Here is a 26,147-nt window from a genome sequence, read left to right on the forward strand (position 1 = left end):
CTGAGCTATATAACATGATTTTATAATATCTTAGATTTTTACCTCTTGATACCCACGTGCAACTTCTATTAGCATTGAAGGCAGATTTATTTGTGCTCACCAATGGATGGATTGATGTATATATATATGGGTATACACACACACACACACACATACACACACACACACACACACATATGCATGCAATGTTGAACTTGAAGAATAGCACAGAAGTCTGTTTTTTTAAGCCTAAAGTTTACTATCCTTCATATAGATGCCTCAGCACTCAAGAAACTTGAACTGATATTTGCACAATACATAACAATCATTTGATCCACACACACACAAAAAGCAGCTGCTTTATAGGCTTAACCACGCTACATAATGCTGAGGACAGAACATGATAAATACCATAGCCAATTGAAATTGCGTAAGCAATTTTAGCAAGTACAATGTAAGACATACAGCATCATTCAATGCCAAGTATTTTCACAAGCAATGTTGAGAGGTGCTAATGGAGGGCATAATGGGTCCCTCTAAAGAGCACCATGGGGGGATTCATTCAAATATAGGTCCTCCCATCCTTTGTTCCTCTGACTATAGCCCTCACTCTATGCTTGTCATTTGAGTGGGGATTTAGTCAGTTGAAATTCTCTAGGATTATAGTAGGAATTGTTTTGTTAAAAGCCTGGTCACCAATTGAAAATACTACCTTCTCCTACCCGTTCCTAACAATCTTCCTTTTGAATGACCATCAGTTGTTTCACAAGATAAAATACATTTATTTTGTGTAAAGTTGTTTACCTGCTAGTTAGCCAGGAAATACTATCGAGTTTTATTACTTTAATTATAAAAATCATAAAATAAAATACATATGCAATAAAAAAGATTATGTAACAAATACCTATTTTCAAATTGCCTTGGGACTGTTTATGGAGTGGTTTGGCCTAAAGCAATTACTAAAACCAGATTTGAATGCTATTATAAATAGGTATAAGCTTTCCTTACATAACCCATATTTATATTATCAATAAAAGCTGAGACTTAAAGCTTGCAGTAACAACTTTGTGGAGAAAGCAGGGCAAATTTATTGTCTGTGATCCTTTCTTTATCTCTCCCTATTACATCCGGGATAACTGTGTAGTATTAGGTGATATGACCAAATCTTATTAGTGGAGGGTTTTTCTATCTTAAGCACAAATCTGGCATTTAAAAATCCCAAAGTCAAAAAATTAACATAGAAAATGTCAGAAAATTAAGCAAATTAAAAGATATTGTCAACAGTATGCAGTACTGTCAAAGGACAAATAACCCCAGTTAAACAGTATCAGGAATGGGTAATAGATTTTTGAAAAGTAGATACCAAGGTGAGAGAGACAGTTAATGTCAAAGCATAAAAGATATTTAAAGCACAATAGCTATTATATTATATATATATTTGATGACTATTTTATCATTTGTACAGCTGACACAGCTGGGTACAAATAGCAGTAAAAATTTGAGGTTTTTAAATTACCAGCTTGCACCAGTGCTAACCATGAAGCATAACCAATGCTAGCATAAGATTCATTTCCAACTTAATGCATTTATATGTTTCAAAATTAGCTTATTTAGGAAAATATAAATGACAAAAACTGTTAATGATATATAATCTTTTCAGAGCAGGCTTATTTCTTTTTATTTTAAAACTTTATTTTTCCTTCCATGAATGTTTATGTGGCAGATAGTCAGTAATATAAATTACTCACATGAATTCTGTTTCAATTAGCCAAAGAAGAGTCATAAACATGAGAAAAAAGAGTTTTTAACTTTGTTGGCTTAGAAAGAAAAAGAATTTATACCATAAGAAAATATTAGTTCCCTTGTTTGTCTGATGCAGAATCCTGACATTATTAAAGGAGTTAGAAGAATAGAACACTTTGGAGTACATATTGAATTTCTCGCTTTAATAATGAAGATGTAGTTCTGTGTAATCTGAAATTAATTTAAAGCTAGTGAAAAGAAGTAATATTCTACTATCTCTGTTTTGTTCTCTCCTACTCAAATTTAACAAGTAGTAGCAGCTTTCAGGAGAACAGCAGGTACAAAAGATTCAAATTAGATGTCAGAGTTGAATAAGTCAAGTTTGCCTTCTATTATTTGAATGGGACTTAACTAATTTGTTCAATAACCTGTGTTTTTTTTTTTCTTGGAAAATTATCGTGCTCGCTTTGGCAGCACATATACTAAAATTGGAATGTTACAGAGAAGATTAGCATGGCCCCTGTGCAAGGATGACACGCAAATTTGTGAAAATTATTTTCTTCTTAATAAAAGTTAGAACTCTGGAGAATGAACTTCAAAAGCAGTGACCATTTCATAAATAGTGTGATGTTCAGATTGAAAACAAGTAAGACGACAAGTTGATGGGAAAACAAAGTGATAGAATCACATAAAAGAAATATATTGGAGGGAGCGGGCTAAACAAGGCAACTCACGGCAAAATCCTTTACTCTCTGCCCCAAATCCAAGTCAAATCAGAGCTTTTCAGGTGAAGCAATGTAGTCCTATGACAAAGTATCATGAAAAATGTACCAGTGGCTTGTTTTCATTTTAGCTGCATTTTTGACATCTTATGGCCTGTAGAGATATTCCCTGGATCACATACACAGGTAGCAAATGCACCGTGTGTCATCTCTAAAGTCATGTTACTGTGATTGTATTCATACAGCCTTTGCTTTGCGTTGTTTTCCTAATAGGAAAGATTGATTTGTCATTATTCATTTATACTCTCTTGCCCACTCCCCATTATTCCTACAAGCTGCATAGTCAACTGATGTGTGAAATAAGTGAACAAAGAAACAATGTGCTTTAGAAAACATGACTGAAGCATTCATATCATTTAGAAGAGAAAAATTCCAGGTTTAAAAGAGCTTGGGTCTACCTTAAAGCAGGAACTTCCCTGCAGAGAGAAATGGGAAGAAACGAAGGCACATAATGCCACTGCAGCTGCAATATTTCTGAAGTAGAACACTCAGAAAAGGGCACAAGCTATTCATGCTTCTAGAAACATTGCGTTTAATTCCTCTGCAAAAGATTTAGCAGCTTAATGGAAAGGAGCAGCACATGGAGGAAAAAAAAATGAAAGAAGAGTTAGCACTGCAAGGAAATTTGCTTAAACTAATATTAGAAAGAAAATATTTCAGAAATGGTGCCCTCTAATAATCGCATGTGCTAAGGCTAGAATAAAAGGTCATAGCTAACTGGTACAAAAGCAGGTTTGGACACACAGTAAATAAAATTCTGTGATGCATTCTACCCAACCACTACTCTTTTTACCTTCGACTATGCCAGGACATGTTCCACATGTTACAGAATCCAGAAAAGAAGCCAAAAGAAGCCATACTTCAAAACTGAGCTTCTTTTCCAATTTTTATTTATTTATTTCTTTTTAAAGATTACTTATTTCTTTATTTGACAGACACAGAGCACAAGCAGGGGGAGCGGCAGGCAGTGGGAGAGGGAGAAGCAGGCTCCCTGCTAAGCCCAATGCAGGTCTCGATCCCAGGACCCCAGGATCATGACCCGAGCCGAAGGCAGACGCTTAACCGACTGAGCCACCCAGGCGCCCCTCCAATTTTTAAAGAAAACTTTGCCATATTTAACTTTCATAGCCAAATCAACTAGGAGAACAAAACATACTTGATGGTGAAGAATGGAAGTTAAGTAGTAGTTTAAAAAGTCATGCCTAATGCATAATAAAAAAGCTTTCACGTGACTTGATTAAAAATCATGACTGATAGGGGCTCCTGGGTGGCTCAGTCAGTTAAGCATCTGCCTTAGGCTCGGGTCATGATCCCAAAGTCCTGGGATCAAGCCCCACATTGGGGATAAAGGGGGTTCCCCCCAGGAGCTCCCTGCTCTCTGGGGAGTCTGCTTCTCCCTCTCCCTCTGTTCCTCTCTTGTGCTCGTGCTCTCTCAAATAAATAAAATCTTAAAAAAATACCATGACTGATAAAAGATGCTACTTTCTAAGGGCAATGCTCTGGTTTGGAAAAACAGATAAGTGAACACACTGCAGAGTCTCACTTTTACTGGAGTTAGCCTCCACAAGTTTAAAAAAAAAAAGTGAATGAACAGAGCTACATGTTTTCAAGACATTACAGATTAGAGAAAAAAAAAACATATCAATTAGTTTATAAGTGCTTTTAAAAAAATATTTTGTTTTACATGCCTTAATTATAAAGATTTCTCCTTAGTATAGAACTTCATTATGACCTATTAGAGTAAAATCTAATACATTATTTGAATGAATTTGGAGAGACAAAATTTTTTTTAAGTACTAAACCTACTAAACTACCTTACTTGTTGACATCCCAAACTTTTTCCTTTTCATTGAATACGTTTATACCTGTCAAACTGTAATCAACTGCCCATTGTGGTCTGAGGAACTTTTATGAAAAGGTATTTGTCCCTTTCATGTTTTTTTTTTTTTCCAGAGTGTATACGTTCTGAGAGCAAAAAAAATCAGGTAGTCATTTCACAACTGTCTATACTAATTGATGAAATAATTTTTGTAAATATACAAAAGGTTCATCATCTGCTTCATGCTTTACTCACTACCAGGAGTACTTATAAATTCCAGCAGTGATGACATTATAATCCTAAAAAGTCTGGGAACCAAGCGTTCATCTAGGAACTTTTCTCTGTCCTTTGAGATATCCTTCATTGACCCCTCCCTGACACCAAGACCTGAACAATTTTACATAAAGTAAGAAAGAATGTATTCACTAAGTAGTCAGTCTTGTTTGTTTTCCTAAAAGGGATAGAAGGCTGAGACTTAAGTAAGACAGACTTCAAATAATGCTGACACAATTATATTTCCTCGTTTTTGCTGTCAGTTTTTCTTCTCCACAACTAATATGTGGAATATCAGATTGGGACAATGGCAGTGGGAAACAATGTTGTAAGAGGGATAAAAAGATAAAACACAATTCTGAAGCAGCAGAAGGGAAGTGAGGAAAGCAGTGTACAAAGGGCCCAGGACCACAAAGCATGGTAAATAGGAAAAAAGTTAAGAAACTTGAAGCATAATCTATAATGCATAGAATCTGTGTGGACAGCATTCAACTTGACCATAATCCTTTTTCAGTGCTTTGCATCTTCCTCTGCCAGGGAGTTCTAAATGAACCATGCAAAGTGATCAATACTGTTTGTGGCAACTGAAAAAAATTCAAATGGCAAGATATGATTTTTTTTTCCCATTTGTCTCTTCTAATCTAATTCTACCTGAATTCAACATTGAAAACATCCTCTAATAATTTCCTAGAAACTCATTATGTTGTTTTATTTCTAAATTTATTTTCTGTACTGAACCATTATCCCAGTTACTAAGGACGGTCATCCTCTTGGTGCCTTCATGTTGTGGAATTTAGAACTATTAACTAAACTTGTTTTAAGGTTCTAAGTACATGAGAGTTCATTTAATTTTTGACCATAAAATGAAAACTTCATATTAGAAAAATTCTTTAAAAAGAACTTTTTCTTTTTAATTTAAGCATGTTTGATTCCAACTATCTGTTGATGACAATAAAATCCAGTTACGTACAAAACAATCATCTTTCATTATCTCTGCCACTTAAAATACTACTGATACAGACAACTGAAATGATGTCACAAATATGACTAAAATAAACACTAGATTATCCACAGTCATACTGCTTATCCCTCTTGATACAAACTTCCCTTCATAGGTTAACTCCAAGTATTTAAAGATAATCAGTTCATTAACAAGATAGACATGCACACTTTTGATTCATAGTGATAAGTCTGCTAAAAATATAACAGTCATTATAACTTTCAATAAAGATGAAATCCATACACAGTAGTATCAACTTTCCAAACAATATGAAAATCATATCCTTGTTTTTGTGTTTTTTCATTTCTTTGTGTCTGGTACATACGTTGACTTTCTGAAATCACTGCAGAGTTGTGAATAATGTATGAAATAAAAAAAAACCCTGTTCATTGCCCACAGAATACTGTATTGCTTGCTATATGCTCCATCTATGCAAGACAAACAATAGAACAGGCAATAACCCTAAGAAATCTCAAGCTAAAACCTTCCCAAGTGAAAAGGGAAAATATCATCCTAGATTCTAGAAGTTCCTTAAACAAACAATTCAAGTCCTTAAAATACTCATACATACTAGATAAAAACCTTAAACTTCAGAAGATCTGTTCTCCTGAGTAAATCTGTGAGAAAGCTGGAAAAGCAATTAATTACTTACACTTGTTCTAAAGTAGATTCTGTCTACTTCCCGTCTTATAGAGCATATTTACTGCCAAAGACTGATGAGGAGATATGTAAAACTTAAACAAAAGGCTCTGTTTTTCTTCTATTTTCTCTAGTAGTATTTAGGAATTTTGCCCTTTAAGCATTAGGAGTAGAACAAATTGCTATTTGGGTTGAGAATGACAAAAAGGTGGAAGTCAAATGCAAGCACAATGGATGTAAGAATAAGAGTAATGACATACAAGTTATATTTTTTTATATAAACTCAGAATTTTTCTTTACTTGTCAAGCCTAAACATTACTAGTAGAAAGGTCATGTGAAGGTAACACACATAGGACATTTGAGTTTTCCCATAAAATAAACTCAGCATTAATGGAATTCCATTTACAGTGAAGTAGAATGAAATTTCTATTTCTTTCATCTCCTAAATTTCAAACTTGAGAGATAGCTCCAGGTACAATATATTGAAAAGGATTTAATTTAGATTCAATTTTTTTGATAATTGTGAAGTATTCAACAAGCAGTTATCAAGAGCATGTACTATACTGAGTTATGTGCTAGGTGCTAAAAATAAATCATAACCTTTTAATAGTGAAACACAGTTATAAGCCCGGTAGTATTTTAACACTTTGTATCATCTATATCTTTAAGAGAGTTGACATTGAGCATAACCTTACAAGGTTTCCTGGAATAGGTGAAACACTATATTAGGTTCAAGGTTTCATAGCTCATGGTTTTGCAAATGCAAAGAATACCAATCAATAATAGAAAAACTTGAATCTCAAAAGAGTACTATGGAGTTTAAGATACCTACTGCCCTTTTCCTTTCTTCCTTTACCTTCTACTCTTCTCATTTTAATGGACACAAGGAAAAGAATTACCAGGAGTAAGGTTGAAGTTGTAATACACAAGAGAAGTGTGTCCAAAGGTTTCACAAAATTAAAAGATGGGTAGGGAGTACATTTATTTCCAGGTGCATCTAGCTGCTTTTTGCCACTGGGGCAGCAGATGGAATTTGGCTGGACAGTTTACAAATTCTTATCCCTGTTTAGGAACATACACAGTAATACACTCCTGAGTCCATATGAGAGAAATAAGCCCATAATCACAACCACCAGTTAAAACAACTATTCCCCTTTCATTTTGAAAACAGTTAATTTAAACAACTATTCCCCTTTCATTTTGAAAACAGTTATTTTTTCAGAAAATTTAAGGTACTTATTACAGTCTGATGAATACCTTGTCAGTTAATGTAGTTACAAATCCACAATGTTTGCTCATATTAGAGTGGTCTCATGCACCTGACATATAGGGTCCCAACCATTTATTCCTGAATTGAGGGTTTTTAATAAGCAGGTGGCTATGTGAGCTTAACTACTAACATTAGCATGTCCATAAATTTTTGATATGGAATTAAAACTACCAAGAAAAATTTATTGCTGCATAATGATTGCTTGTCCGAACTTATCCCACATTCCAGTATATAAAGGAAGCCTGCTAAATTCATATTCTCATTAAAACATCAACTGAAATTGACCTTATCTCCTACTGGCCTGCAGAAATCACCAATGAAGAAATGTGCAGCAGAGCTGATTATATTGTGTAGGAGAAAAGACAAGCAAAAGTGATGGAAATTTCTATAGAGAACATCATCAGTGCTTGCTTAGAACAATTTTGTGTATAAATAGAGCATAAATGGTCTGTGTTCAATTTGTTCTCTAGTTGTCAAAGAATAATCAAAGATAGACCACATAGTAATCTTCTGTTTCTAGCTTCCCTAATGCAAACCTAGATCTTATACAGTATGTATGTATGTCTGCCCCAAAAGCAAAATTTAATTTCCACAAATAAAAAGAAAACAAAACCCAAAAATTACGTAACTAATATAGGCATATGTTTCATCATAAAATTCACATTTAGTGATAAAAAAAGACACTAAATTAAATGGTCTTAAAAATTAATAGTATTTTAGAACTCAACGCAATCTGGTTTCTACACCTTTCTCACTCCAACCCCCTAAACACACTCCTAAAACTAGTTTTGTAAAGTCACCATTGAATTCCTAATAGTTAAATCCGATGGATCCTTTCCAATCCTTATTTTATTGGTTCTCTTGGCTACATCTGATGCTATTTGGCACTTTCTCTTTGAAAAGTAATACAATAGCTTTTTTTTCTCCTCATACCTCCATAACCAACCTCTTCATGCTCTATTTCATGTGCTCCATCTACCAAGCTAGTGCCATAAATTGGTGGTTCCACTTTTGTGGCACATTAAAATCTCCTGAATAACTTTTTTGTTTTTTAATATGTTATATTAATCACCATACATAACATCATTAGTTTTTGATATAGTGTTCCATGATTCATTGTTTGCATATAACACCCAGTGCTCCATGCAGTACGTGCCCTCTTTAATACCCATCACCAGGCTAACCCATCCCCCCACCCCCCTCCTCTCTAGAACCCTCAGTTTGTTTCTCAGAGTCCATAGTCTCTCATGGTTCGTCTCCCCCTCCGATTTCCCCCCTTCATTCTTCCCTTCCTGCTATCTTCTTTTTTTTTTTTTAACATATAATGTATTATTTGTTTCAGAGGTACAGGTCTGTGATTCACCATTCTTACACAATTCACAGCACTCACCATAGCACATACCCTCCCCAATGTCTACCACCTAGCCACCCCATCCCTGCCAGCCCCCACCACTCCAGCAACCCTCAGGTTGTTTCCTGAGATTAAGAATTCCTCATATCAGTGAGGTCATATGATACATGTCTTTCTCTGATGGACTTATTTCGCTCAGCATAATACCCTCCAGTTCTATCCACGTTGTTGGAAATGGCAAGATTTCATTCCTTTTGCTGGCTGCATAATATTCCATTGTATATATATACCACCTCTTCTTTATCCATTCATCTGTCGATGGACATCTTGGCTCTTTCCATAGTTTGGCTATTGTGGACATTGCTGCTATAAACATTGGGGTACATGTACCCCTTCAGATCCTTACATTTGTATCTTTGGGGTAAATACCCAGTAGTGCAATTGCTGGGTCATATGGTAGCTCTATTTTCAACTTTTTGAGGAACTTTTAAAACATACTATTGCCCAGGCTCTGACTCCACAGATTTGGATTTAATTGGTTCAGAGAGGAACTAGACATAGCTATTTCTTAGAAGTCTCTCAAAGTGAGTCTATTGTGTAGCCAGGGCTGAGAAACAGTGCCACAAATGTTTGTTTTCTCCAGGGTTCTCTCTTTTGCTCACTGCTCTATTTATTTTCCCCAGATTATCTTACCCATTGTTGTATTTTTAGCTGTGACCTGAATGTTGACCAGTTCTCCAAGATTCCTAGTATTTACCTTGTAGTTATTGCCAAGAGGTAACCATGCTAACTAACACAACTGAGAACACTCAGTGGCTTGCCTAAGGATTATTTGATTTGCTACTTCCTCACCACCTCCTTTCCTCATCTCAAGAAAATCACACATAAACTATGACCCACCCACTCCTGACTTTCACCACTTGCAAACCAGTTAACTCTAAAGCTGACAAAGATTTTCTGAAGAAGATCTCACCCTTTTTGTCTCCCTCCTCATGTCTCCCCAAGCTTCTACCCAGTTAACTCAAGAATATCTTTCTTCAACACCCAATCTATTCTCTCTCTGTATGAGGACACAAATGTTTGTCATTTTAACTTAAGAGACTATTCTCTCTGCATTAGATGACTATGAATCACCTATCACAGAATAAATGAGAAAGTGCTTTGTTAACCTTGTAAAGCACTAGGCATGCGGAAGTATTTTAACTATATCACATAGTATATACTCAATAAATACAATTGAATTAAGAGGGGAAAAGCCCACATATTTGTAAGTGAAACTAGACGTATTAACTTATGATTGGCAACTCCACTCAAGACCTTTGTTAAGTGTCTAGAGTTTCCTGTCAGAATCTCTAGAAGAGACACGATTTATCTTTTCACTCTTTTCTTTCCTTCAAGCCCCAGCATTTAAGGTACACAAGATATTCATTTTTTAATCCATTAGGACCTTGTTCTTGACCTTCACTGTTCTACTGAAACTGCTTGGGAAAAGGTCATCTGTCACCTGCTAGTTGACAAACCCACTGGTCTTTTTTCAGCCATCATTTTATTTAACTTCCTGCAGAATATGACCCTGCTGACTTTCTCCTTTCTGAAATTCTCCCTGCCTTCAGTCTTCCAGGTGTCACTTTTTCTCTTCTTCCCTTTCGAACCATTTTTTCTCTCAGTGTCCTTTGCTGATTCCTCTATTTGCCTCTTAAATACTGTAATTCCCAAATACTCTATTCTCAGCCTATTTACCTCTCATTGGACATACTCTTCCTAGGTGATCCCAAGGTTTTTATAACCCTATATGTGCAGATGCCCCCCAAATCTGTTATTTCCAGCCTCAACCCCTCTTGCTTGTGTGTGTGTGTGTGTGTGTGTGTGTTTGTGTGTAGTTATGTAATCTTCTACTTAAAAACCTCTGCTGGCTCTTTGTTGCAACAAACTTTGCATTATTGCCACTGTTCCCCTTCCCTATTTCCACTGCATGTATTTACCATTTCCTTTATTTGAAATGCTTATTCCTCCTATTCTCCTCTAAGTAAACTACTATTCATCAAAACACAACTCAAATGCCACTTTCATTATGAAAAATTTCTTAAATTCTCTAGGCAGCTAGTTGCTCTTTCAGCATTTTCTACACAGGTATATCACAACATTTATATTGTGTATATATCTGCCTTCCCCACGAAGCTGTGACTACTTGAAGCTAGCACCCATGCTTTATCCATTTTTACACTCCAGGGCCCTAGCCTGGCCCCTAGGATTTGATCAATAAATGTCATTTGGGTGAATGCCACGTTTCTGTTTATTTGCTTGCATTATGTCATATTTTACTAGATTTCAAATGCACATTATTAATATAGTAACTCTTCTATAGACAAAATGGGGTTTAGTTGGCTAGTCCAAGAATCTAACACTTAAAAATAGAAGACTGGGGAACCTCATGGGAAAGAACTCATCCTAAGGGAGAAGGAAGTAAGCAGCTTGGATGAATGACCAGCTTGACCTAGTAATAATAACAAACAAACAAACACAAAACTCCAGCAGAACTTGGTCATCAAAAGATGAGGATGATACTGAGTACTATACATGGGATCTGTCATGGGCTTGTCTTTGGACCTTGCTATACGAGACCAAATCCTATAGAGATCAAGAGGACTGTAACTTAAAACTGAAAGCTGTTTCTCTAAAAATGTAAGACTTTCAGGCATAAGTAGTGTTGCTTGGTACACTGCTGAAGTGCCACACTAAAGGAAGAGGGAGGTGTTTCCCTCCACTTTGCCACTGACCACTGTCAAACTCTGGCATCATGAAGGCATGAGAGTGCCCACTGCTATAGCAAACAGCAGACATGGAAATGTATGGTATTACGGGTGGAGGTGGAAGAACAGTGGTGGGTGACTGTGTTTGTGAAATGCCCCCTGAGAACTTCCAGAAATGCTTCAAAGATTCCTTATAGGCATTTGAGGTCCTGAATGTGTATGTGGAAAGAACAACAAGGAAAATTTGGGTTTTGTTATTTACATGAGGTAGAGAGGCCTAGGAAAATGTAGGTTTTGGGTTTTGTTGTAAAGATATTTTCCCTAATACTTAGAGTTTGCTTTTTTTTCTCTTCTTTTTTTTTATCATTGTTTCTTGCCCCTATCTGTTCTCACATGGTAAATGAGAGCTTCTCATTTTTTTTAATTTAAATTCAATTAGCCAACACATAGTACATCATTAGTTGCAGATGTAGAGTTCAATAACTCATAATTTGTGTATAACACCCAATGCTCATCACATCACGTGCCCTTCTTAATGCCCATCAGCCAATTACCCCATCCCCCACCCACCTCCCCTCCAGCAACCCTAGGTTTGTTTCCTATAGTTAAGAGTCTCTCACCCTCTCTGATGACTTTCCGATTAGTTTTCCTTCCCTTCCCCTATGATCCTCTGTGCTGTTTCTTATATTCCACATATGAGTGAAACCATATGATAATTGTCTTTCTCTGACTGACTTATTTTGCTCAGCATAATCCCCTCCAGTTCCATCCACATCAATGTAAATGGTAAGCATTCATCCTTTCTGATGGCTGAGTAATATTCCATTGTGTGTGTGTCTGTGTGTGTGTATACATATATACATACATACATACCACATCTTCTTTTTCCATTCAGCTGTCCATGGACATCCCGGCTCTTTCTATAGTTTGGCTACTGTGGACATTTAGGACTGTAGAGCTTCTCATTTTATTGTTATCTTGCTGATCCATAAAACTACAATTGTGTGTCCCCTGAGTTTCTTTTATTTTTTTTCAAATTTAGTTTTCTTGGTTGCCCTGTGTAGTTCTACAACTGAATTACATTTAATTCTGTTTCCTGGTTTCATTTCTTCATACTGCTTCTCTTGTAATTTTTTTTTTTTTAATGTCTGGAACTATATGCCAAAATCTGGTAATAGCCAAAATAGCTAAGTTAGATATCTATTGCTAAGAAGATTGTTTATATTTACTTGTAGTGGGCAAAGAATGAAGAAGTCAAGTTGGTTGAGAGAGGAGAAGCAAGTTCTAACTATCTATAGCTATTTGGTAATGATTTCAGATGTGGCATTGTGTATTTATATTTTAAGTGTGGTTTTCACTTCTGCAAAGTTTTTTTTTTTTCCATGTGTTTCTTTTTCTTCCAAAGCTTACCTTTGATCTTATAATGACAAAGTCAGGAATACTTACGGGTAATTCTTTCCAAAGTGAATTGTAAACATACGGAACTTATTACTTTGAGAGCTAACAAAGGCTGTCACAAAGAGGGTCCAGAAGGATTCAGCAGAATTCATAGGTGGTAAATCCATACTAGATTATTAAGGAAAAGTGAGATGTTCCTTTCACCCACCAAACTCTTAGAAAGCATAGTCCATATTCTAGGGATGAATAGGTGAGAGGTGAAGGGGTGGGGAACGTTACTCAAACTCCTGTGCTGTATAAGCACATGTTTCCTATCTCATTACGACACATATAAAATCACACTGCAATTTTATCACGTGGCTTACATTCCTGTTTTCCCAAAAGGTATGTGAGCCCCTTAAGGCAAGTGTCCTGATTGGTGGTACATGTACCTGAACCAGTATATGACATCCAGGAAGCATTCAATAAAATTGTTCAATTGTTGGATTAATACTATCAATCCCTGCAACCTCACAATCTACTCACTGCTTAGTTCCTGCATTCTGGCTCCCAGTTCCATCCAAATACTGAAAAGATGCTCTTAAAAAGTTGATAGAAAACTCCCAAATGGCAAACCATTGGTCTTTATCCTTTTTGATTTTACCACAGCAGATGTCATTGTTGAAAATGCCCACTTTTTCTGCCTTCTTAATACTTTCCTCTTCCTTTGCTCCTAGAACAATGTTTTGATTCTCCTCCCACCTGCCCAACTACTCCTTGTCTATCTTCTTTGCCAGTTTTACTTTTAGCCCTAAGTGAAAGCATTTTCAAAGTTCTCTTTTTGGATCTCTTTTATCTGAAGAATCACTCTAATAATCCCTTCCATTTCCATACTATACCCAGAAATTTTACAAACTCAACCATCTTGTGATGAAATCTACACCCATCCTTTTAAGAAACTTCTGGACATCTTGACCTCAATGCTCTGCTGCCACTTTCAGTTTCACTTTCCCAAAACTTACTTTATCTTTCATCACTACTCCTTTTCCTGCTCTTAATAGTTTTCTCTCATAACCCAACTATCTTTCTAGCTAATCAAATTCAAAACCCTGGGACTATCTTTGACTCCTGGCTACTCCTCTTCTTCTTCACCTAAATTATCTCCTTTCACTAAGAATATGACAGAAGAATCCTAATTCATCATTCACACTCCTATAGATTAAAGGTCTTAATATATAGCTTTGATCGTGTTCCTCCACTGCTTAAAAACCTTCAGTAGTTCCCCATTGCCTAAAGAATTATAAGCTAACACCTTAGTCTCTTATTCAAGCACTCTATGATGTGGCATCAACCTACTTTAAAAAAATATATTTAAGTTCAATTTAGTTAACATATAAGTGTATTTTTAGTTTCAGGGGTAGAATTTAGTGATTCATCAGTTGCATATGACACCCAGTGCTCATCAACCTACTTTTCCAGAGTTCTCTCCATACTTCTATACTTTATATAGCCTATTTTCTTACTAGGTGGACTATTTGCCATGCTCCCAAAATGCTTTGCACTTTCTTACTTCTGTATTTTTCTTAATGACATTTCATTTGCCTGCTATCCCTACCTCCAATTCCAACTGCTGAAATCTATACTCACCCTTCAAAACCTTTTCTTCCATGACTCTTTTTCTGATATATCCAATAAAACATGATATTTCCTTCCTCTGAGCTCACAAAGTATATTATTAATAGCTCTAGCATAATACCTATTATTTTTTGCTTTATTCTGTAGTCTTTCTGTACCGTTTCTCTTTCCCACAAGACACAAGGGTCTTGTAACGAAGAAAAATCATAATTATTTCTGCATTTTCCTTCATGTGTAGCACAGTACCTTTCAGAGAACAGATGTACAATAAATTAATGAATGTTTAGGGGCTCATTTCCTAATCTCTGAGTTTGGTATTAGTAAAGCTTGTAATCTGGGTTGATATTCAGCCCATATGTATTAGTACCACATAGTGGCTTCTTATTGCTGTGTACATTCTGACTGGTTGAAGCCTGTGCTATACTAGTTATCAATATTTTTTTCAATAGCACTCCTTATATAATAGTCTCCCTTGAAATGTCTTTTGAGACCCTTAGCTGAAACAACACTCTCAGTATTTGGGCTACAGGCAATATTTGGGAGCTCTGAGTTGCCTAATTTGGTAGACCCTGGGGAGGGGACATAGACTCAGTATGAAAGTTTTATAATGTAGGCAACTAATCATACTATTTACTAACATTTTGACTTTCTAATGAAGAATATAAATCATCACCTCATTTTGTTTAAATAGTGAATCGAAAACACTGCAATTAACAGCACAATTGTAGAGCTCTGTATTTTACATACTATAATTTCCATCTGTAAGTGATAATAATGGAGATGGCAAGCAGAGCGGTACGTCTTTGCTGTTTATGGCTCACGCCGATTTCAGATTTTTTGGCTATTCCCTCTTATTTTACTTTACTTGATAAAAATAGCCTTCTTTATAATTTGATTTTTCTGCTTCTATCTCATCATGTTGAAGTGGAGGTTACTGAAAGATGCAAGAATGCTGGTGTTGAACAGGGAAAGTGTAACAATATAAATTCGATAGAGCATTGAAAAAGAACCAAATAAGGCACCTAGTAAAGTGAAAACAAAAGGACGTCAGCAGAAAAAGATGATCTAGTTAGGAAAGTCAGAAACAAGGAAGAAATCTGGGAAAATCCCCAGTTCTGTTGCTTCTAGAAAGAGGCAAGCAAGTCGGAGAGCATAACAACTCTATGCCTGCTTCTCCCTCTCCCTCGCGTGAACTCTGATGCTCAAGATGCATTAGCGATCATTGCCACCGTCTGCTTCTAGTTTCTTTTTACCACTGGACATTTGCATTGGCTGCTGTCACTTGGAATGACTGCCAGAACTACTTGGGCTGATATTTTTGACCCTGTGTGTTCATGGAGGTACTCCAGCTACAAACCAAAGGAGGTCCCGGTTTAGATTATTTGGAATCAGTACTATGAAATTATGCAGTTTGTGAATCTATTCTTGGTGTTTCACAGTTGCTTGACACAATATTCCCTTGCGTACCAAACTCAGAGAAACCCTATTAGATGATCACTCTCTTTCTCAGTATAATCTTTCTAGAGTCAGTATGAGATGTGAGCCTAATCAAACACGGTCCTTAGCAAATGTATTTTAAAAATAAATAGCCTAAAAAGATGACGGCAGTTCTTTTATGGTACAGAATAACATGCTTACATTTATCAGCTGCTTAACAGAGAACTGAATTGATAGAAAAATTATTTCAGTTTGCTTTTCACTGTTAATACTCTGATAGTTCAAGAAAGAACAGTGAAGGTTTCTATTTTCCTTAGGAGGTAGAAGGGGTCTCTGATAGCATGGTAAAACATTCTTATTTTACAGATAAAGACTGAGAGTAGATGAAATGGTTGCTTCAGAGTTACAGATTACTAGTGCTCCTAATATTCTGCTATGCAACACTACCTTAAAAAATTAATATGAATATACAAATAGAGATTTTACTTTTCTTTCCTCCAGTCTTTTACTCTTTTTGTAGGCCATCTTCAATGTCTTCATATGCATCAAAATTCACCCAAATGTAAAAAAGATGAATATAACTTATATTGTCTTCTGCCATGAATTTCACGATTGCCAAAAGCTTTCCTGGACAACTGTACTGGGCTCCATTTCTTTCACTGCTTTGTTGGACAATGGTTTTAAGAGCTACCACTTTGTATTCTGATGATATACGTTAGTTTCCAGTCCAAATACAGAATATTTTTTGAATTGTAGGCTATTCAAGGCAAATCTTATTAATCTAAATTAAGGAGAACTTACATATTTACAACTAATGCTCCCTTTTTCATTTACTACCCCATATAGCTCCATAGTCCATGAAGAGGACTTTTAAAATCAATATACCTAATTTCTTCCTCTTCTTCGAAGAAGATAAAACTAAAAATATAGAAATTTCCTTAAAGGAGGTGGATAGCTCAGCTACCTGGATTATTCTGAGAGGAACTATTATTTACCTCAGCCATAGCGTATGAGCAGAGAAGACAGACAATTTTCTAATACCACTGTGCCCCTCTTCTCTTTATTAACATGGAGAATGGAATCTGGATTGTACTACAAAGCCAAAATGACCTCTAGAAAGAAGCATTATTTCAGTTTCCTTACCTGTAAATAGCTAATGTGGCATCCCTAGGGCCAATTCCTTTTAATGATTTAATTACATTTATGGTTTTATAAACCATGTTCCACCCAAACCCATGCATATAAAACAACAATTAATATTAAACACAGCAGGAGTCCTTATTTCTGAAATTTTTTTGCAAAGTCTACGGGTATTTGAAGATACCTTTGCCAAGGTGAAACTTGTGATCACATAGACATAGAAGCATGTTCAGACTTTTTAAAACATGAACTGAGATCCACTGTTAAAAAAAAATTCATGGGGAAGGTTTTTTGGGGGTGGTATTTGGCTATGAACATTCACATTTTATAATACCATGCAAACTGGAATGAGTTTTACCTGGATTCCTTGGAATCCGCTTTCTGCGGTCTCGGAATGCTGCACCTGATTGTAGGGCTTCTAGAAGATTATCCATCACACCAGTCTCATCACCCTCTGGAGGGAGGGAGAAATCAGAATTAATTTTGGAGCAATTCAAGTTAAACTACAGGAAAATAAAGGGGAAAAACTCCTGTCAGATTTACATAATATCCCTAAATTAAAGACTTATATCTGTTTAAACATAATGGATCCTGTCAGTTTCTGGCACCACAGACTACTTTGCTTACTATGCACCATTAAGCAAAATTCATGCCAATCCCACTGTTCTTTCAACTTAAGGACCTTGTCTTTTGTATTATTGATGACATGTTCAGTATGCAAATAAACAGTAGCTCATCAGCTACTGCTGCCTTCCTGTTAAGATTCTTATAAGACATTCCTAAGCAAGAAACCAATGACCTGGCTTAATGCAATCAATGTGCAGGGCGTGATTTGATGAAGCGGAGTTACACAAGGTTAAATACTGATTGTATTAATACCTTCAGCATTCAACCATCATCTGCGATTATCTCAAAAGACACTATTTGCAAAAACACATTTGCATTCAATTTCTACCTAATCCATATCCTTTACCCATTTCAAAATGCTGACATTGTAGAAGGAAAAGGTGACCACATCATTTGAAAAGCCATATTTTACATTTGAGAGACATTAGCCAGAGTCTCATCATCCCTTTTATTTTTTAATTTTTTTTTCATCATCCCTTTTAGAATGCTGTTGTGTTTCTAAGTTTTTCCTATGGGAAAGAACTGTTAAGATTCCATGAGCAGAGTATTCAAAAGATGTGCATGGAAATTCCTAATGCAAATGTATTTAAAACATTTTACCCTACCCTTATCTTTGACAATTCTGGCCATCAAAAACACTTTAAAGATTTGTTGGAACATTTATCTCAAGGTGTTTATTGCCAGAAACTCTACTACACTGTGGGTAATCCACAGAGAGCTGAGACCCATCTTCCCATCTGGCCTAGCTGACAATAAAAGAACCCTAACTAAGTGGCTAATTTGAGTGGTAGCTAAATGTGTGGGTCTGGGGTAGAAGATATTTGTAAGCAGAAGGATTAAGAGAAGAAGAAGGCAGGAGAGAGGGAGAAAAAACTGACCTGGGTGTTATTCTAAAGTTAAATTTAAATCCTACTTTGTTTAAAGAATGACTATGGGGTATCATATCACACACACAAAAATATTCTCCTACAGGGCAAGAACAAGTTAAAACCTTTTTTGATTATGCCCTCTATTTGACTTGAGATCAATCATTTGTTTTTTTAAAACGAATTTTCTAGGACATGATATTAAATAAAAAACAAAGGGAAGCAGAGAGGTTCTCAGGTCCAAAATCTGGTAAAAACAGGACAAATAAAAGGAAAGTAGAACCCCTGTGACTAACCAGGGAAAGGGGATTATGCACATTTAGGAATATTAAAGCTGCAGACACATCTGAACCATCACCTGCTCTCTACAGTAGAAAGAAAGGAGAAACTGAAAGTAGTTTGGTATGGTTAGAATGTACCCAGGAGAATGAAATTTTAGGCAGTAAGCACTTTACATATGTTGTATCTTTTAATCCAACTACACACTGAAATAGGTATCATCTCTGTTCTTCAGCTGGGGATACTGAAACTTAGAGTTTAAGGATCTCATTCCAGATCACACAGTTAGCATGTGGAGGGGCCCAGGTAGGAACCCAGGTCAATGTGACACCAAGACCAGCCCTCTTTGCATGCAGCTAACAGAAGACAATAGGCATATGGTGACCATATGATAAAAGATCATAATTCTACGATATGGGTTTGAGCATTATCCTATAAGTCAACACTCTCCAATAGATATAAAATGCAGGCCAAAAATGTGAGCTGTGTAAGTAATTTAAACTTCCTAGTAGCCACATTTAAAAAAATTTAAAAACAAATGAAATCAATTTTCATATATTTAGTAAATGTTTAACTCAATATATACAAAAGTATTTATTTTTTAGTCTTTTTATCAGATTAAGTCTCAGAAATCTAGCATGTTTTTATTAGCTACATTTAGCTAATTACATCAGATTAGCTACATTTCAAGTGCTCATTACCTATATGTGGCTAGTGCCTACTGTACTGGGAAACACAGCTATAAGTAACAGGAAGTAACTTGATTAGATTTTCATTTTAGAAAGACTTATTGGACAGCACTGTGGAGAATGACTCAGAGTATGGTGTAACAGAAGGCGGGGAAATGGTTAGGAACATAGTGTAATTGTCTAAGAGATAAAGGAGTGAACTAAAAGGATAGAAGAGTGAATGGAGAGGGTGGCTACTTTGAAGGTCTTAATATAGTTAATAAGACCTGGCTGAGGGGGTGAGATCAAGGGTGAAGGAAGGAGTCTAGATGATCAAGGATAAACAGGTATGAGAAAATATGATTATTTTTTTAGGAATATTTAAGTAGAGGGGCGCCTGGGTGGCTTAGTTGTTAAGCATCTGCCTTCGGCTCAGGTCATGATCTCAGGGTCCTGGGATCGAGTCCCATATCGGGCTCCCTGCTTGGCGGGAAGCCTGCTTCTCCCTCTCCCACTCCCCCTGCTTGTGCGCTCTCTCTCTCTGACACATAAATAAATAAAATCTTAAAAAAAAAGGAATATTTAAGTAGAGATATCCAGTGAGCAGTTAGAAATATAAGTCTGGATCCCAGGAGTGAAGTCTGGGCTGAAGCTAAAGATTTGAGTACTGTTGGAAGATGGGTGAGATCACCCTGATAATACTATATGAGAAGAGAAGACACCATAGGATGCAACTCCTGAGGACCCCAATTTTTAATAGGCAGTCAGGAGAAGCAGAATTGCATAGAAGACATGAAAGGAATTTTTAGAGATATAAAAATACAACCAAAAGAGAACCACAGTATAACTGAATTTTATTCATCCTTATAAAAACAGTCATTATAAAGACTATGTAGAAAAATAAATATGTAAGTGAAAAAAACCAGACTATAAAACAGCATTTATGATTTTACATAAATAATATGCAATTATTAAATTTTAAAACATTAAAAATTATAACAATGACATGGATGCCACTTCATTAAAATTCTTTAATGTAATTATATTCTGTATATACTAAAAATGGAACAAATATGATACAGAGAGGAATTAAAAATAAATCCCTTTACTTAATTAATGGTTGCCATCTGAACACAACACTCGTCAAAATATTATGCTAGGTCACTTTTTCTAAACCACTTTTTTTTCATTAGTTTCCCCCTCCCCCTGAGGAGCCTTTTTAGACTTTTTCCTAATCCCTCCACCATTAAAATTTAATACAATAGATGTACTGCATATCTGTTTAAATAGTGTGGCCCTTTGGAAGGCCACAATTGTAATATCTAAGATTTTTCTCTGCCCACCTCCCCAAGAACCAATATTCATCCCCTTGGGGGTGATACTGTTTCTGCTGAGAAGGTATGTGTTAGATGGTTCTATTAAAAAAAAAAAAAAAGGCCAGGTGTTTGTAAATATCAGGGATGTATTAAAGGAAAGAAATATAGGTTTCAGTCCACCATTACTTTATCATTTGCTTCATAACTTTTCAAAAGAGTTGAGAGATTTTCATGAAATACTAACCTGAAGGTATGAAGGTTTTATAAATATATCTTAGAACTGTTTTATATTTCAGTTGCTCTTCTTAAAACAAATGGTGTTGGTCATTCAGTGGATACAGAATATCTGCTAATCTCAATTTTCATCATCACCAATTACCTGTGTTGTGTTGACTTAATTTCCCCAGGATAGTTTGGAGATGCCAATAGATTAAAATTATCACTAGGTAAATTAACTATCTCTGGTACACCTTTGTGCAAGACTATTCCCCAATGGTTGCACAAACTTATTTAGAGGCAATTCTCTGTGGGTTTCTCACATTTCCGTGCACTTTGTGAGCACAAGCATTGATGACCTTTGTTCTGGACTATCTTTTCAAGACTGGTTTTATAGTGAACAGCCTTGAAAGACACAGTGTCTCCCTTCAGCGCAGAGGGTAGATCTGTTTGTTTCGAGGATAGATTATATTTCCCTACAGGGGGATCATTTCATTTCATTATAATAGATTTGGGTTCCTTAAACCTGGGGTCCTCAGCAGTAAAACAAACCCACTGTGTGCATAGCATACACCTGAACTCACCTTGGCACTGCCCTGAGGGAGTTGGAAGGTAAGGGAAAGCAGTATGAACATGAAGCTCACACTGCCAGCTGTACTGTGATAACAGACTTCTTGTCTCTGACCTAGGAGTCTTGTTTCTTATGTAAGCATCCCTGAAACTATAGCAGGCTTGCTTGTTAGCATATAAGTAGGGTAAAATTTCTGACCCTTCACAGTTTTTGAAAATACTCTGAGATGTCTTTTCTTTTTATCAAACATTTTTAATTACAATATCCCTTATTCCTCTAAGAACCTAACACTTAGTGCCTTGGGCATTCCCATTAACTAAGACCCAACTCCAGGTCATTACTTCTCAAAAATGACTAAACTAAAGCCAATAATATAAAAATTATTAACTAAGATCTTAACAACCTGAGAATAATGGCTTTAATTCACTATTATAGGGGCGCATAGGTGGCTCAGCTAGTTGTGTCTGCCTTTGGCTCAGGTCATGATCCCAGGGTCATGGGATCGAGCCCCACATTGGGCTCCCTGCTCAGAGGGGAGTATGCTTCTCCCTCTCCCCGCTGCTCGTGCTCTCTCTCTCTCTCTCAAATAAATAAATAAAATCTTTTTAAAAAATCACTATTATAGCCTCCTTGAATTCTCAGTTGTATAGTTAAGGTTTTCTAGAAAAGCTGAGCTGCTCAAAAGTTGAAGAAGTTATCAAAAAGCAATCAGTTTAACGTGACCCAAAAGAAGCAAAAGGCTTCCTACTGAGGGTAGGACCTTACCATGTGAGAAAATAGACAGATTATGTAATTTTAAAAAATAAAACGATGGTCTCTGTAGGCTAGAAGAATTGGGGAAGACTCACTGGAAGAATTAGGACTTAAGTTAAGCCTCTGGAAACATTACATTAAAAAGGTTGCATAATGACTGGTTGGAGGACACTAAAATTTAGATTTATTAACTCCTAGCACACACATATGTGCTCACTTGCTTGCTCTGTGTGTGTGTATATAAATTTACAAATACTGTAATGTATAGATCTTATGCATACAATCTGATGAATTTTGACAAGTACCTACACCCATGTAAGTACTATAACAAGCAAGACATTGAAACTTTCCATCACCTTCAGTAAGTTCCTTCTTGCCTCCACCACTCAGAAGCAATATTTGCTCTGATTTTTGTCATCATATATTAGCTTTACCTGTTCATATCATACAATTTTAAGAGGGTAAAATATGTCAAGATTGTTTTGAATAAGTATAGCTACTTGAATTCAAATATGTATGGTCTGCATGATAAACCATGGGGAGAGAACATAGTTGAAAGGTACAGGAGTTGTAGTTGGATAGATTAGATCAAAGTTCTAAAGGGCTTTGGATATCAAAACAAGAAATCTGAACATGCTTCAAGGGACACTAAAAAGCCAGCACAATACTGACATGAGACAGGTTAACATTTAAGGTCAGCCTCATAGTAGTAAACAAAATGGACCAGAGTGGGAGAGAAATCAGTTCTATAAGGATACAATTTAATATGCAGTGACAAATATTATTCTGCATACAATCCTGGGCAAAATTTTGGCATTATTGGTGAAAGACTAAATAGAAAAGTAAAATTGGTTTTGTGAGCAAGGTCATGACCAGTAGTAAATGGAAGTTGGCAGTTTAAGAAGGCAGTGATAAGTAGAATACAAGAAAAATCAGTGTTAGCTTCAGTTTTTTCACACTACCTATTATGGTCCAGATTGAGACCATGCTGCAAGATGCATGGATTTGTAGATGGCACAAAATTAGAACCTATCAAAAAAGAGGGAAACAACATTTCTTCTCTGGGATCTAAAAAACAGCTCTCATAATTCAACAAAGTAATAGGTAATAGACTAAGTAAAAGGCAAATACAATATGGTAAAAATAACACAATGTGTTGCAGGACCATAATATCTATCTCTAAGAGTAACACTAATTCCATAAATGAGAGTAATACTAACACCATAAATGAGTCAGAAATAAAATAAATCAAACCATTTGGCAAAGCACTATATCAACAGATGTGACAAAGCCTGGGCAAGTTGTATTACAGTCTACAAACATCTAGAAAGCTTGTACCTGCTGGGAGGTTTTTGTTAGTTTGTAGTTAGGAAGTTTTTCTTAGTTTATGGTTTAATTGGAAGTGAGTGAAGAATGGAGAAAATGATGACTTGGAAAATCAACAGATGGTAACTAAGATAATAGTCTATGCAGTTATTTATGGCAATGGAAAGTATTTAAGAAAATCAAGATACCATTCCAAAGAGATTAAAAGAGGGCATACATAAAAATGTATAAAGTTTTAAAGAAAATAATGCAGGCAGATGTTCCTGTTGAAAAGAAGCAAACTTTTACAAGAGAAAAAAGGACACAGGAGCTTAAAAGAAATTACCAGAAACCACAGGATGAGCTAGGGTGGCAGTGTAGTAATTACATTACATGGCACTTGAAAATTTGTAAAACAAAACAGAAAAACGTTATGCTCCCAGGTTGAGGACTAGCACAGTGGTACCTACCAAAAAGCAAAATTAATCTCAGAGCAATTAAAGTTAAAACTGCAGGGAAAATGTTGGTTAGAGAGTTCATTCTTTCTGTTATCTCATCTCCTTGCCAGAACAGGTAATTAACAGTTTCCTATAGTGGGGTAAATCATCAGATCCTGGATAAACTTCATAGTGAATACTACTCTTCTTTAACAATTTTAAGGTTAATGTTTTAGGTACATTTTTTCATGAAATAAATACTGTATTAGGAATCACAAGATAAATGGATATTCTGCTCCAGAGTGATGAATGGTAAGGGATGAGGTGATTTCTCTCCAAGTATCTACATGGTAGGTACTACCTAAGTTTGTCGGGGTAACTTAACTTTCCCTGATGTATTTGCACCTTAAAGCTTGTTAACACAAATGAATGGATTTCTAATGGTAGAGTTATAGTGAAGGAACTTTTTTGGCCAGGGGCAGATTTTTGGCAGTTTGCCTATGGTAAGACAGCTTGATAGTAAATGGCTGTTAAAAAATAATGTTTATGCATATTCATTTTTTTCTAGTTACCTATATGCTAGAAGATCAGGAGAAGAAAACCACACATCGTAAAAATAAACACCCAACAAACCTGAATGTTAGCGCTTACCAGAAAACCATTGTTGATGCCTCTGGTAAAATAGCTCGCATTCAATATTTTAAATAATTAATATTTCAAATTGAAATACTGTGTGTATCTTATCAAAATCAATCATTTACTACAGGCATGGAATACTTGTGAAGGGAAAATTATGCAAAAACAAACTTGGAAGAAGAATCAATTAAGTCAATTCAAAACCATCCACCAAAGGAAATCTAATCTACTTTCTGAAAAGACAAAAGAAAGATGTTTTTGGAAGTAGGACTATTAATAATATCTGTGATTTACTTAGAAGCTCCCATATGTCAGGACTGTTTTAAGGGATGTAAGTTAATCCCCACACCAACCTATTTTCCAGGTAAAGAAATTGAGGCATATTTAGGAGAAGTAATTCATTCAAAGTCACATAGTTGGGAGGTGAGAGAACCAGCATTAGAACCTGGAGAGTATGAAAAAAAAAAAAAAAGGAAAAGACCCTGGAGAGTATGTTTCTGGAGAAGGTACTGGCAAACTATAGCCCTAGAGGTCAAGTCCAGTCTACCACCTGTTTTTGAACAGCACACATGCTAACAGTGATTTTCACATTTTAAATGGTTTTTTAAAAACCAGAAAAAAAAAAGAATATTTGTGCTACATGAAAATTTCACAAAATTCAAATTTTAGTCTATGACTTTTATTGGATGATAACCATGATCATTCATTATGTATTGTCTATGGCTACTTTCAGGCTACAACAGCAGAGTTGAGTAGTTATGACAGAGACATTTTGGCCTGTGAGGCCCAAAATACTTACTATCTGATCCTTTACAAAAAAGTTTCCTGACCCTTGCTCTAGACTATGCATGTCAATATCAACATTATGCTGGTATAGGCACCTGTGGAGCTCACAATTAGCCTCTGAGATACTGAAGGACCTTGGCAACCTCCATATGAGTAAAAAAAAAAAAAAAGCTCATCATGGATGGAAGGTAGGAAGGAACATAAGCAGTCAATGTCAGCCTTCTTGAAATTGAGATACCTTCATTTAGAGGGCCAAAGCCAAGGATGAGACAGGATAATGAAACAAAAATTATATATACACTTCTATGTGGATTTGTATTTAAGAGTCCTTAAAGTATAGTTTCAAAAGAAAAGTTACAAAAAGAGAAGAGTTTTTTTCCAAGGGTCAGTGGGAGACTTGCTTTCCAAGTGCTGATTTGCTGTATGACAATTAACCTGTGACTGATATGGAGCAATTTAGCTTCTTTGAAGAAGACTTTGCTCCTTATCTA

At 35.9% G+C, this 26,147-nt stretch overlaps 1 protein-coding gene and 1 non-coding gene across 5 annotated transcripts in view; one reads left to right on the plus strand and one right to left on the minus strand.

The window, feature by feature from the left end:
- The window catches only part of DIAPH2 (diaphanous related formin 2), a 946,398-nt gene that overhangs the window by 149,329 nt on the left and 770,922 nt on the right, over positions 1-26,147 (minus strand). For all 4 annotated transcript variants that reach the window (XM_088028705.1, XM_088028707.1, XM_088028706.1 and 1 more), the window contains one exon: positions 17,555-17,650. In XM_088028705.1, the coding sequence (XP_087884831.1) occupies positions 17,555-17,650 (96 nt within the window). The remainder of the gene's footprint in view (positions 1-17,554; positions 17,651-26,147) is intronic.
- On the plus strand, positions 2,181-2,287 carry LOC114207579 (U6 spliceosomal RNA). Its single transcript, XR_003608880.1, has one exon. It is a non-coding gene; the product is annotated as a U6 spliceosomal RNA (small nuclear RNA).

Source organism: Eumetopias jubatus, unplaced genomic scaffold, assembly GCF_037043125.1.
Source record: "Eumetopias jubatus isolate StellerSeaLion01/CBP00866 unplaced genomic scaffold, mEumJub1_p1.0 scaffold_11, whole genome shotgun sequence".
Classification (NCBI taxonomy): Eukaryota; Metazoa; Chordata; class Mammalia; order Carnivora; family Otariidae; genus Eumetopias; species Eumetopias jubatus.